Consider the following 13669-nt stretch of genomic DNA (forward strand, 5'->3'; position numbering starts at 1 on the left):
GTTTTCTTTTTTTTATGTGCATTTTTTAAGCGCTTTGCATTTTTGGAATGTGTGAATGTTGCTAGGAGGCGGTGTCTGTTGTCATGCAGGAAATGCACCAAAAACGCATGTACATGCGTTTTTCTGGAGTTTTTTTATGCAATTACATTAAAGTCTATGGAGCCAAAAATGCACCGTGCTTTCTGTAAAAAAAAGTCCCTGCACCTTTTCATAAAACGCACTGGTGGAAACTGCATATATGTGAACATGACCCATAGAAACTACTGTAAGGGCTCTTTCACATGGACGTTCCGTATGTCCGTAATTCACCCGATCCATTTGCGGGTGATATACGGACATAATGAATGTCTATGGGATTACGGATGTCAGCGGATGACCATCCGCTGACATCCGATTTTGGTCCTTTCAGTTCTGTTCCATTTTTTGGAACGGAACAGAACCCTATTTTTGTTCCGTTTAAAAAAAATGGAACGGACGCAAAATCGGATGTCAGCGGTGTCATCCGCTGACATCCGCAATGCCCATAGACTTACATTATGTCCGTATATCATCCACAAACGGATGGGATGATATGCGGACATACGGACCAGATGACACAAGTGTCATCTGTGTCCGTGAAAAAAAAAAGTGCCGGAGCGGATCGCAATACGGTCCGCTCCGTGTAAAAGAGCCCTAAGGCTACTTCTACACTAGCCAACCCTGACCACATCTGCAGGAAAACGCATTTTTGCTTTTCCCGCGGCCAGTGGTCAAAACGTTCCTATTCTGAATGCGATTCTTCCACGTTCAGGAGAGCGAGGTTAACCCTCACCTAAATGCAGCGGCTCCTAAACTCTGCTGAGAGCCTATGTGTACATGGACACATAGGCTTTTATGGAGGTGAGTTTAGGAGCTTTGGCGAAAAAAGGCCAAACTCTTAGTGCCTTAAATGGACTGTAGTGCACTTCTGAAAATCTGCAAATGCACTGAAAAATGCAAAGGTGTGAACTTAACCTCAGTCTGTTGTTTTTGAACAGACAAAACATTTAGTACTGACAGGGGTGCTTACAAGGCTCAGCTTTTAATTACTCATGTAAAACCTTTATCACAAAAAGAAAAGAAAAAACTGTTGCTGTAACTGCATGTGTAAATGCAGTGTGAGCTGGATTTCAGCATCAGTTTATTAGTGTATCTTAATCTGCTAGTACATCGAACACTCCCCTTCGCCCTGCCAGACTGTCCAAATGCCGCTGTCCAAAGGAGCCCCCTGTGCTCCTTCATCCAGAGTGGGGGCACTCTAATACTGGATGTGTGTTACTGGCCAGATCACCAATTGGAAAAAGAGAGAAAAAAGACTACAACTAATAAAGCCACCACACCTATTGATTGGTAAGCTGCAATATATGACATTTTTATTTGAGGGTTTATTACCGCTAATCCCTCGCCCCTCTGGATGCTTGAAGCAAATGCTAGTTAAATGCAAATGTAAAGCACCAATGTACAAACCAATGTAAAAACACCTACCAGATTGTTTTTTCTTTTAACTCTGTATTGATATTGTATAAGGCAATTAATGCTGAATTGGGAGATGCTGAAAGGTGTCATTTAGTTTTGGCATTGAGAAAAGGAAGTTTGTTGATGGGAAGGGAATCCTATGTGAGCATGCTTCTATCTCTCAGTGTATTTATTGTAAGCCCACATGCCTCATTGAGCCTGTGATTGAATGCCTGTGCTAGGGAAGATTCTTCCTACATTAGCTGGGTGCCTCATCCTATAATGTAATGTGTTCTCACTGGAGCTGGGGAGGCTGCAAGATGGGATGCTCAGCTGTCAAGCCATGGGGAAGTGTGAATTCTGGTGACAGCTTATCTGCATAATAAATGACTGACATGTGTTACAGGGAAAAAAGTAGGTGCCCCAGATTTACAAAGCAAAGAGCCCCATTGACAGATAGAGGGAGAGGAGAGGACCAGCCCAGGACTGGATGCTGGCTGACAGCTCACTGTCACTATGGTTACACCATCACTTTCAACCTGCTGCAGCTATCCATTCCAAAGGGGTTCTGCAGCAGCTGTGCCTCCCAAGTTCACATTACACACTCAGAGACAGGCAATAGCAGTGATAATAGTACATAAGGAAGAACTTACCTTCAGGGTTGGTGCTGAGGAAGACGCGGACGCACTTGCCGGTAGGTAGGAGATGAGGGGGGAGCGCAGGTAGGTTCCCAGCGAAGGCTGCCCTCCTGACAGCAGAGTCCCGGGAGCAGGGCACTCTACTGCTGCCTCCAGATGGCCACATATCACCTCTTGTGTCCCCGGCGTCCTCTGCTTCAGGGATGCATGCCAAAGAGAAAAGGACAGAAGGACCGGAGTCAGTGCAATGCCACTTGCTGCCCACTGGCACCCGCCACACAAGGGCTCACAGCCATAAGAAGTCTACTGCCCCAGCCCAGCCCAGCCTGCCCGCCCGCCCGCCGGGCATCCCCCGTCTGATGGTGGCAGCGCCGGCCAGGTGCCCCGAGTGTTCTCCGTACAGTCAGGATCGGCAGCTACTGCTAATGCTGGGAACATGTGACTTGGGAGAATCTTCACTCCCCAGCCTGCCCTCCTCTCTCCATCATCTCCCTCCCTGCCCAGTACACAGAGGAGGGGCACCGCCACGGTACACTCCACAGGACCTGCCTGCTACACCTGTGCTGGGGGCAGGAGGATACCTACCCCGGTTATCTCTCTATTCTCTATCTACCGGCTTTATAGTATGCCAACTGTGCTGGGGAGAGCAGGGATCAGTAGAAGACCTATCCCGGTTATCTCTCTATTCTACCGGCTTTATAATATGCCACCTGTGCTGGAGAGACCAGGGATCAGGAGGAGACCTATCCCGGTTATCTCTCTATTCTACCAGCTTTATAATATGCCACCTGTGCTGGGGAGAGCAGGGATCAGGAGGAGACCTATCCAGGTTATCTCTCTATTCTACCGGCTTTATAATATGCCACCTGTGCTGGGGAGACCAGGGATCAGGAGGAGACCTATCCCGGTTATCTATCTATTCTACCAGCTTTATAATATGCCACCTGTGCTGGAGAGACCAGGGATCAGGAGGATACCTATCCCGGTTATCTATCTATTCTACCAGCTTTATAATATGCCACCTGTGCTGGAGAGACCAGGGATCAGGAGGATACCTATCCCGGTTATCTATCTATTCTACCAGCTTTATAATATGCCACCTGTGCTGGAGAGACCAGGGATCAGGAGGAGACCTATCCATGTTATCTCTCTATTCTACCGGCTTTATAATATGCCACCTGTGCTGGGGAGACCAGGGATCAGGAGGAGACCTATCCAGGTTATCTCTCTATTCTACCGGCTTTATAATATGCCACCTGTGCTGGAGAGACCAGGGATCAGGAGGAGACCTATCCCGGTCATCTCTCTATTCTACCAGCTTTATAATATGCCACCTGTGCTGGAGAGACCAGGGATCAGGAGGAGACCTATCCAGGTTATCTCTCTATTCTACCGGCTTTATAATATGCCACCTGTGCTGGGGAGACCAGGGATCAGGAGGATACCTACCCCGGTTATCTCCCTATTCTACCAGCTTTATAATATGCCACCTGTGCTGGAGAGACCAGGGATCAGGAGGAGACCTATCCAGGTTATCTCTCTATTCTACCGGCTTTATAATATGCCACCTGTGCTGGGGAGACCAGGGATCAGAAGGATACCTATCCCAGTTATCTCTCTATTCTACGGCTTTATAATATGCCACCTGTGCTGGGGAGACCAGGGATCAGGAGGATACCTATCCCGGTTATCTCTCTATTCTACCAGCTTTATAATATGCCACCTGTGCTGGGGAGACCAGGGATCAGGAGGATACCTACCCCAGTCATCTCTCTATTCTACGGCTTTATAATATGCCACCTGTGCTGGACAGGGTGGGGATCAGGAGGATACCTACCCCGGTTATCTCTCTATTCTACCGGCTTTATAATATGCCACCTGTGCTGGGGAGACCAGGGATCAGGAGGATACTTACCCGGTTTGTGGTATTTGTGGTGCCTCAAGTCAAGGTGGGATTTTAAGGGCAGGAGTAAAAGGGGATATCAAAGGTAATATAGTAGGTAAAAATTTTATTTACAAAGTATGAATATAAATACAAACATTCATGGTGAAAATGGGTAAAGGCCCATTGTGCCAGTGAGAGAAGAAAAGTTTAGATGTGATAACAAGTGACAAAAATGTGACTTGAGTTGATTTTGGTGATCCTGCTCTGCTGATTCTCATGTCAAGAGACCGGAATAGACGCAGAGGAGGTAACCAATCGGTTAATCCGACATGTTTCGGCCAACTATGGCCTTTATCAAGGATCTGTCACCGATTCTAAAATAATCAAAGAGATATATGGTATCAAGTAATGGCAATTTGAAGAGAACCATAATTGTAAGGCAAAAGCGCACAATATATGAGTACATACATTTTAGATATATGTCCACTTCCTAAAGTTGAGCCTTCCCAGAGTTCCTCCAGGAGCTACAGGAACAGTATGCTGTGAGGGTGAAATAAGTGGTTGACTGAGTATACAAACAAAGGGAGCCAAAGATTGACTAGTGAATAAAGTAATAGTAATTACTTGCTGGGCAGAAGATTCTAGTCCAGGGATCCAAATAGGATTGAATATATATCAAAAAGCTTCCACAAGATTGCTTCTGAAATCTAGGTAAAATATAGTAAGGTTGCCAAGAGTAGGTAATTTTATTAAGGTATGTGTGCATTTAACATGAAAGTAATTTGGACTACTTTCCAGAAAAGTTTCCAGAGTGGTCCTTTGAAACTTGGTAGGAGAGATCTATGAAGGCTCTCCTCCAAGTAAAACTTACGTTTAGATGTGAAAGTTAGCAGGGTCACAGCATGAGGGCTCTGGGTCCGCCTTCTCCCTCGATCAGAGAGAGACTGGCAGGCTCAGAGTGTTCCCCGGCCTATAAAGGCAGTCGCGCATGCGCAGTGAGCGCTGCGTGATGCTGTCTGGTTTGTCCGTGCACGGCGTGGAGGGCGCTTGCGTGCAGCAAGAGCGCATCCCCAGAGACCGTGCGGACGTGCCAGTGAAGGCCGCCGACACAGTGCGAGAAGCCGGATCATCCCCGAGGGGATGACATGGAGGTACGAGACCGACCATACGGGTTCAAGTGCCCCGATCCATAAGGATTCGGGGCTACCTGTGCCGGGAGTTCATGGAGTCTCGGGTGGAGGCTTGAGAAGTGGATATAATAATGAAAATAAAATATAGTAACAAGGAAATAATAAATGTACAATAATGAATGAATTAGCAGCATAGAATTTGCAGAGGAATTTTCTGTGGGAGAAGGAGGAAGGGGGGGCAAGGGGGGGGTTTTTAAGGTGGAAAAGAAACAGTCGGGCTCCAGGGATTGATCACATAGGAGGCAGTTGGAAGATCAGTAAAAAGAGGTCCATATCCTAGGAATAAATCATAGTCAATTCAGATTGGATTTACAATCTGATATGTAATAATCAAAGTCAAAGGTGGACAAAAAATGATAATAAAAATAAAATTAAATTAAATATAAAAATAAAAAAAAATCATCACACACACACTTACCGACGACCAAAAGGAAGTCCTATCCCTGGGACTCTCTTTCTGTCCCAATACCAGCATTGATAGGTTTGAAACCATCAAGGACATTAACCTTTTTGCTAGAAATCTTCTGCTTAAAACCTTCTATCAAAAACAACCTCAAGCAACTCAAGCAACACCCACACTAACGGCAGCCGAATTCAGAGCCATTCGCGATCTAAACCTACTACTCCAAGAAAGCGATCTAGAAGATTGGGACGACCCAATAGAATCTGGCAAAGAACCTGATGGTGATGATCAAGAAATACCCCCTGATCAACCAACCTTCAAAAAAAGATCCAACAAATTTCCATCCCTAAATCTTAACCCTGCCATCGCACTGTTCGTGCGTCAAACCACCAAAGATATCGAATCAATTAAAGAAACAAGACATTCATCAAACCTAACTAAGAAACAAAGTCGAGCCCTCAAGGAACTCAGGGACAACGATGACATCATCATTAAACCCTCCGACAAGGGAGGGAATGTAGTAATCATGAGTAAGGAAAAATATAAAAACATGTGCCTCAATATACTATCTAACCAACAATGTTACAAAAAGATCCTACCTATAATGACTCAAACCTACGACCAACTATTCTACTCGAAAGTAGATAATGCTTTTAGAGTAGGCATCATATCCCAGACCTTATGGGAATATATCAGGACACCACATCCAAGAATACCTACAATGTATGCATTACCCAAACTACATAAAAATATGGATGACCCACCTGGGCGACCAATCATCTCGGGTAACGGCTGCATTTCTGAATCTATGAGTAAAGTGATAGATAGATATCTACGTCCTCATGTAAAAGAATTATCTTCTTACACCCAAGACACTCTCCACCTCCTCAGGATACTTAACGACATCAGTATACCACAAGAAGCCTATCTAGTCACCATTGACGTGGAATCCTTGTATAATAATATCCCCCACAAGAAAGGAGTAGAGACCGTACAGAGGATATTACGACACCAAAATGAACATGATCTTAAATTTAACAACTTCATTACTGAAATGCTCCAATTTATACTTAATCACAATGTCTTTACATTTGGGGGTAACTACTACCTTCAAACTTGTGGGGTTGCGATGGGGACAAGCTGTGCCCCATCGTATGCTAACATCTATCTGGGCGCTTGGGAACAGGAATTCCTCTCTGATGAAGAGAACACAATCTACGCCGATAAAATACTCATTTGGCAAAGGTATATTGACGATATACTTATCGTGTGGAATGGCCCTGAGACCATGATTACAGAATTACTAACCAAGATGAACCAAAACAAATACAACATGTTCTTCACTATGATCTACAATAAACAACAAGTATCCTTTCTTGATACTCTCATCTACAAAGACTCCAGCGGAAAAATCGCTACCACACTATACAGAAAGGACACGGCCGGCAATTCTATTCTTCATGCTTCCAGCTTCCACCCCCAACCGCTCATTAATTCCATACCGTACAGCCAATATTTAAGGTTAAAAAGAAATTGCACAGATCCTGCCAAATTCCAACTTGAGGCCAACAGTTTAACTACCAGACTATCACAAAGAGGCTACACCAAAACCTCACTGCGTAAGGCCTTCAATCGCGCCAACCAGATGGACAGAGAAACACTTCTCTTTAAAAACAAAGAAACAACCAGAACGGAACCAGACACCCGAATCATCACCAGATTCACAAACGAACATCAACAAATCAGGAACATCCTTACAAAAAATTGGTCAATCCTCTTGGAAGAGCCCAGCACATCGAAACTTTTACCTCAAAAACCACCCATTACTTTTAGGAAGGCTGGCTCCCTACAACAAAAATTAGTATCTAGTGAATTTAAAGAAGGATCCAAGAAAGATCCCTGCAGAACCAAAGGGACTTTCCCTTGTGGGAACTGTGCCCAATGTTATGTGATCCGTCAAATGATCAATACTATCTTACCTAATGGGGAACCCTTCCAATCCAAACATTTTTGCAATTGCAAAACCAAGGGCGTGATTTATATGATGACATGTGAATGTGGGTCTTTCTATATTGGGAAGACCCGACAAGAATTCGGGAAACGTGTAAACCAGCATCTGCAAGCCATGCATGTTGGCAACTACTATGTCCCTTTGGGTAGACATAGAGCGTACCATCACAACTACAAAATGCCTAAAATAAACTTCATGGCCTTGGATAGAATCCATGTGCCCCTTCGTGGCGGTGACTGGAACAAGACCCTCTTACAGTTGGAAATGCGCTGGATCACTAGACTCAAAGCTACCATACCACCTGGACTAAACGAAGCACAAAGCTTCCGCCCATTCCTTCCAGGCTTTTCCTCCGGGAAAACGGACTAAAGACTCCTTTTATAATTATATTTAAAATAATCTCATATAATTTTTTTTTTTTTTTTTTTTTATTTTTATATTTAATTTAATTTTATTTTTATTATCATTTTTTGTCCACCTTTGACTTTGATTATTACATATCAGATTGTAAATCCAATCTGAATTGACTATGATTTATTCCTAGGATATGGACCTCTTTTTACTGATCTTCCAACTGCCTCCTATGTGATCAATCCCTGGAGCCCGACTGTTTCTTTTCCACCTTAAAAACCCCCCCCTTGCCCCCCCTTCCTCCTTCTCCCACAGAAAATTCCTCTGCAAATTCTATGCTGCTAATTCATTCATTATTGTACATTTATTATTTCCTTGTTACTATATTTTATTTTCATTATTATATCCACTTCTCAAGCCTCCACCCGAGACTCCATGAACTCCCGGCACAGGTAGCCCCGAATCCTTATGGATCGGGGCACTTGAACCCGTATGGTCGGTCTCGTACCTCCATGTCATCCCCTCGGGGATGATCCGGCTTCTCGCACTGTGTCGGCGGCCTTCACTGGCACGTCCGCACGGTCTCTGGGGATGCGCTCTTGCTGCACGCAAGCGCCCTCCACGCCGTGCACGGACAAACCAGACAGCATCACGCAGCGCTCACTGCGCATGCGCGACTGCCTTTATAGGCCGGGGAACACTCTGAGCCTGCCAGTCTCTCTCTGATCGAGGGAGAAGGCGGACCCGGAGCCCTCATGCTGTGACCCTGCTAACTTTCACATCTAAACGTAAGTTTTACTTGGAGGAGAGCCTTCATAGATCTCTCCTACCAAGTTTCAAAGGACCACTCTGGAAACTTTTCTGGAAAGTAGTCCAAATTACTTTCATGTTAAATGCACACATACCTTAATAAAATTACCTACTCTTGGCAACCTTACTATATTTTACCTAGATTTCAGAAGCAATCTTGTGGAAGCTTTTTGATATATATTCAATCCTATTTGGATCCCTGGACTAGAATCTTCTGCCCAGCAAGTAATTACTATTACTTTATTCACTAGTCAATCTTTGGCTCCCTTTGTTTGTATACTCAGTCAACCACTTATTTCACCCTCACAGCATACTGTTCCTGTAGCTCCTGGAGGAACTCTGGGAAGGCTCAACTTTAGGAAGTGGACATATATCTAAAATGTATGTACTCATATATTGTGCGCTTTTGCCTTACAATTATGGTTCTCTTCAAATTGCCATTACTTGATACCATATATCTCTTTGATTATTTTAGAATCGGTGACAGATCCTTGATAAAGGCCATAGTTGGCCGAAACATGTCGGATTAACCGATTGGTTACCTCCTCTGCGTCTATTCCGGTCTCTTGACATGAGAATCAGCAGAGCAGGATCACCAAAATCAACTCAAGTCACATTTTTGTCACTTGTTATCACATCTAAACTTTTCTTCTCTCACTGGCACAATGGGCCTTTACCCATTTTCACCATGAATGTTTGTATTTATATTCATACTTTGTAAATAAAATTTTTACCTACTATATTACCTTCGATATCCCCTTTTACTCCTGCCCTTAAAATCCCACCTTGACTTGAGGCACCACAAATACCACAAACATTTTTTTGGGATGGTGGCAGACACAACTATTGAACCTCCAGTAGATCCAAAACCCTATTCTGATACTTACCCGGTTATCTCTCTATCCTACCGGCTTTATAATATGCCTCCTGTGCTGGGGAGATGAGGGAACATGAGGATTCCTACGCCGGTCATCTCTCTATCCTACTGGCTTTATAATATGCCACCTGTGCTGGGGAGATCAGGGAACAGGAGGAGACCTATTCCGGTTATCTCCCTACCCTACCGGCTTTATAATATGCCACCTGTGCTGGGGAGATCAGGGAACAGGAGGATACCTACCCCGGTTACCTCTATATTCTACCGGCTTTATAATATGCCACCTGTGCTGGACAGGGTGGGGATCAGGAGGATTCCTACCCAGGTCATCTCTCTATCCTACCGGCTTTATAATATGCCTCCTGTGCTGGGGAGATGAGGGAACATGAGGATTCCTACGCCGGTCATCTCTCTATCCTACTGGCTTTATAATATGCCACCTGTGCTGGGGATCAGGAGGATTAGTATCCCTTCTACCAGCTTTATAACATTGCACCTGTGCTGGAGAGACTAGGAGTCTGGAGGATGGGTACCCCCCTCTATTCTACCGGCTTTATAAATACTTATCCCGGTTATGTCTCTATCCTATCGGCTTCATAATATGCTTCATAATATGCCACCTGTTAGGAGTTCGGGTATCAGGAGGATGGGTATCCCATCTATTCTGCCAGATTTATAATATTGCACCTGTGCTGGGGAGAACAGGGGTCAATAGGATATCTATCCTGGTTATCTCTCTCTCTATCTTACTGGGTTTATAACATGCCACCTGTGCTGGGGAGAGAGGGGCTTAGGAGGATGGGTATCCCCTCTATTGTACCGGCTTTATAACATTGCACCTGTGCTGGGGGGAGACCAGGGATCAGGAGGATGGGTATCCCCTCTATTGTACTGAATTTAGAACATTGCACCTGTGCTAGAAGAGAGGGGGTCAGGGGGATGGATATCTCCTCTATTCTACTGGGTTTATAACATTGCACCTGTGTTGGTTAGACTAGGGGTCAGGAGGATTGCTATCCCTCTACTATTCTACCAGCTTTATAACATTGCACCTGTGCTTGGGAGACCAGTGGCCAGGACTGGTACCCCCTCTATTCTACCGGCTTTATAACATTGCACCTGTGCTGGAGAAGGCCGGGGTCAGGAGGATACCTATCCTGGTTATCTCTCTATCCTACCAGGTTTATAAAATGCCACCTGTGCTGGGGAGAGAGGGGCTTAGGAGGATGGGTATCCCTTCTTTTCTACCGGCTTTATAACATTGCACCTGTGCTGGGGGGAAACCAGGGATCAGGAGAATGGGTTACCCCTCTATTCTATAATCTTTATAACATTGCACCTGTGCTTGGTAAGGTGGGGGCCAGGAGGATAGTTATCCCAGTTATCCCCTCTGTTCTACCAGCATTATAATATTGTACCTATACTGGGAAGGGCAGGGGTCAAGAAGATGGCTATCCCTCTATTCTACTGGCTTTATAACATTGTACCTGTGCTGGGGAGAGAAGGGAGCAGGAGAATACCCATCCCGGTTATCCCTCAATCCTGCAGGCTTTATAACATTGCACCTGTGCTGGGGTGGGTGGGGGTCTGGAGGATGGGTATCACCTCTATCCTACCAGCTTTATAACATTGCACCTGTGCTAAGAAGAAAGGGGGTCAGGAGGATGGGTATCCCCCTATTCTACCGGCTTTTTAACATTGCACCTGTGCTAGGGAGAGAGGCAGTCAGAAGGATATACCATTTATTCTACCAGCTTTATAATAGTGCACCTGTGCTAGGGAGGGTGGGGTTCAGGTGGATTGGTATCCCGGTTATCCCCTCTATTCTACAGGATTTATAACTTTGTACATGTGCTGGGGAGGGCAGGGGTCAGGAGGATACCTATCCCAGTTATCCCTCTGTTCTACCGACTTTATAACATGCCACCTGTGCTGGGGAGAGAGGGGGTCTGGAGGATACCAATCCCCTCTTTTCTACCAGCTTTATAACATTGCATCTGTGCTGGGGAAACCGGGGGTGAGGAGGATGGGTATCCCCTCTATTCCACTGGCTTTATAACATTGTTACTTTGCTAGGCAAAGAGGGGGTCAGGAGGATGGGTATCCCGGTAATCCCTCTGTCCTACTAGCTTTTTAACATGGCACCTGTGCTGGGGAGAGAGCGGGTCAGGATGGTAATCCCCTCTATCCTACCAGCTTTATAACATTGCATTTGTGCTGGGGAGGTGGGGGTCAGGAGGATGGGTATCCTGGTTTTCGCTCTGTCCTACCAGCTTTATAACATGATGGCATCTGTGCTGGAGATAGAAGGGGTGAGGATGGTAATCCCCTCAATCCTATCAGCTTTATAACTTTGCACCTGTACTGGGGAGGGTGGGGATCAGGAGGATGGGTATCCCCTCCTTTTTACCGGCTTCATAACATTTCACCTGTGCTGGGGAGAGAGGTAGTCAAGAAGATGGATATCCTCTCTGTTTTACTGGCTTTATAATATTGTACCTGTGCTAGCGAGGACAGGGAAAAGGAGGATAATTATCCAATCTTTTCTATAGACTTTATAACATTGCACCTGTTCTAGGGAGGATGGGGGTCAACAGGATGGGTATCCCCTCTCTTCTACCAGCTTTATAACATTTCACCTGTGCTAGAGAGAGAGGGGGTCAGGAGGATGGGTATCTCCTCTATTCTACTGGCTTTAGAATATTGCACTTGTGCTAGAGAGAGAGGGGGTCAGGAGGATGGGTATCCCGGTTATCCCTCTGTCCCACCGGCTTTACAACATAGCACCTGTGCTGGGAAGAGAGGGGGTCAGGATGGTAATCCCCTCTTTCCTACCAGCTTTATAACATTGCACCTGTACTAGGTAGGGTGCGGGTCAGGAGGATGGGTATCCCCTCTATTCTACCGGCTTCATAACATTGCACCTGTGCTGGGGAGGGAGGCAGTCAGGAGGATGGGTTACCCCTCTATTCTACAATCTTTATAGCATTGCACCTGTGCTTGGGAGGGTGGGGGTCAGGAGGATAGTTATCCCAGTTATCCCCTCTGTTCTACCATCATTATAATATTGTACCTTTACTGGGGAGGGCAGGGGTCAAGAAGATGGCTATCCCTCTATTCTACTGTCTTTATAACATTGTACCTGTGCTGGAGAGGGAAGGGGTCAGGAGAATGGTGATCTCTCTATTTTATCGGCTTTAAAACATTGACCTGTACTGGGGAGGGCAGGTGTCAGAAGGATGGTTATCCCTCTATTCTATCGGCTTTATTTTACGGTATCTGTACTGGGGAGGGCAGGGGTCAAGAGGATGGTTATCCCTTTATTATACCGGCTTTATAAAATGGCACCCTTGCTAGGGAGGGCGGTGTCAGGAGGATGGTTATCCCTCTAATCTACCGGCTTTATATTATAGTACCTGTACTGGGGAGGGAAGGGGTCAAGAGGATTTTTATCCCTCTATTCTACTGGCTCTATAACATGGCACCTGTGCTGGGGAGGGCAGGGTCAGGAGAATGGTATCCCCTCTCTTCTATCGCCTTTATAATATTGCACCTGTGCTAGGAAAAGGGGGGTCAGGAGGATACCTATCCCGGTTATTCCTCTGTCCTATCGGCTGTATAACATGGCATCTGTGTTTGAGAGAGAGGAGGTTAGGATGGAAATCCCCTATATCCTAGTGGCTTTATAACATTGCACCTGTGTTGGGGAGGGTGGGGGTCAGGAGAATGGTTATCCCTCTAACCTACTGTCTTTGCACCATGGCACCTGTGTTTGGTAGAGAGTGGAGGTCAGGATGATAGTTTTCCTCATTGTACTAGCTTTATAACATTGCACCTGTGCTGGGGGAAGAATGGGTATCAGGAGGATGGCTATACCTCTATCCTATCAGCTTTATAACATTTCACCTGTGCTGGTGAGGGCGGGTGTCAGGAAGGTGGTTATCCCTCTATTCTACTGGCTTTATAACATGGCACCTGTGCTGGTGAGGGCAGGTGTTAGGAGGATGGTTATCCCTCTATTCTACCATCTT

At 45.5% G+C, this 13669-nt stretch overlaps 1 protein-coding gene across 1 annotated transcript in view; it reads right to left on the reverse strand.

Annotated features, from left to right (window-relative positions):
* Nucleotides 1–13669, reverse strand: part of NWD2 (NACHT and WD repeat domain containing 2) — a 673505-nt gene that overhangs the window by 510682 nt on the left and 149154 nt on the right. The window contains exon 2 of the mRNA XM_082251457.1: nucleotides 2127–2306. Within this exon, the coding sequence (XP_082107583.1) occupies nucleotides 2127–2306 (180 nt within the window). The remainder of the gene's footprint in view (nucleotides 1–2126; nucleotides 2307–13669) is intronic.

This window comes from Pelophylax lessonae (genome assembly GCF_965119305.1).
Source record: "Pelophylax lessonae genome assembly, chromosome: 1".
NCBI classification, from domain to species: Eukaryota; Metazoa; Chordata; class Amphibia; order Anura; family Ranidae; genus Pelophylax; species Pelophylax lessonae.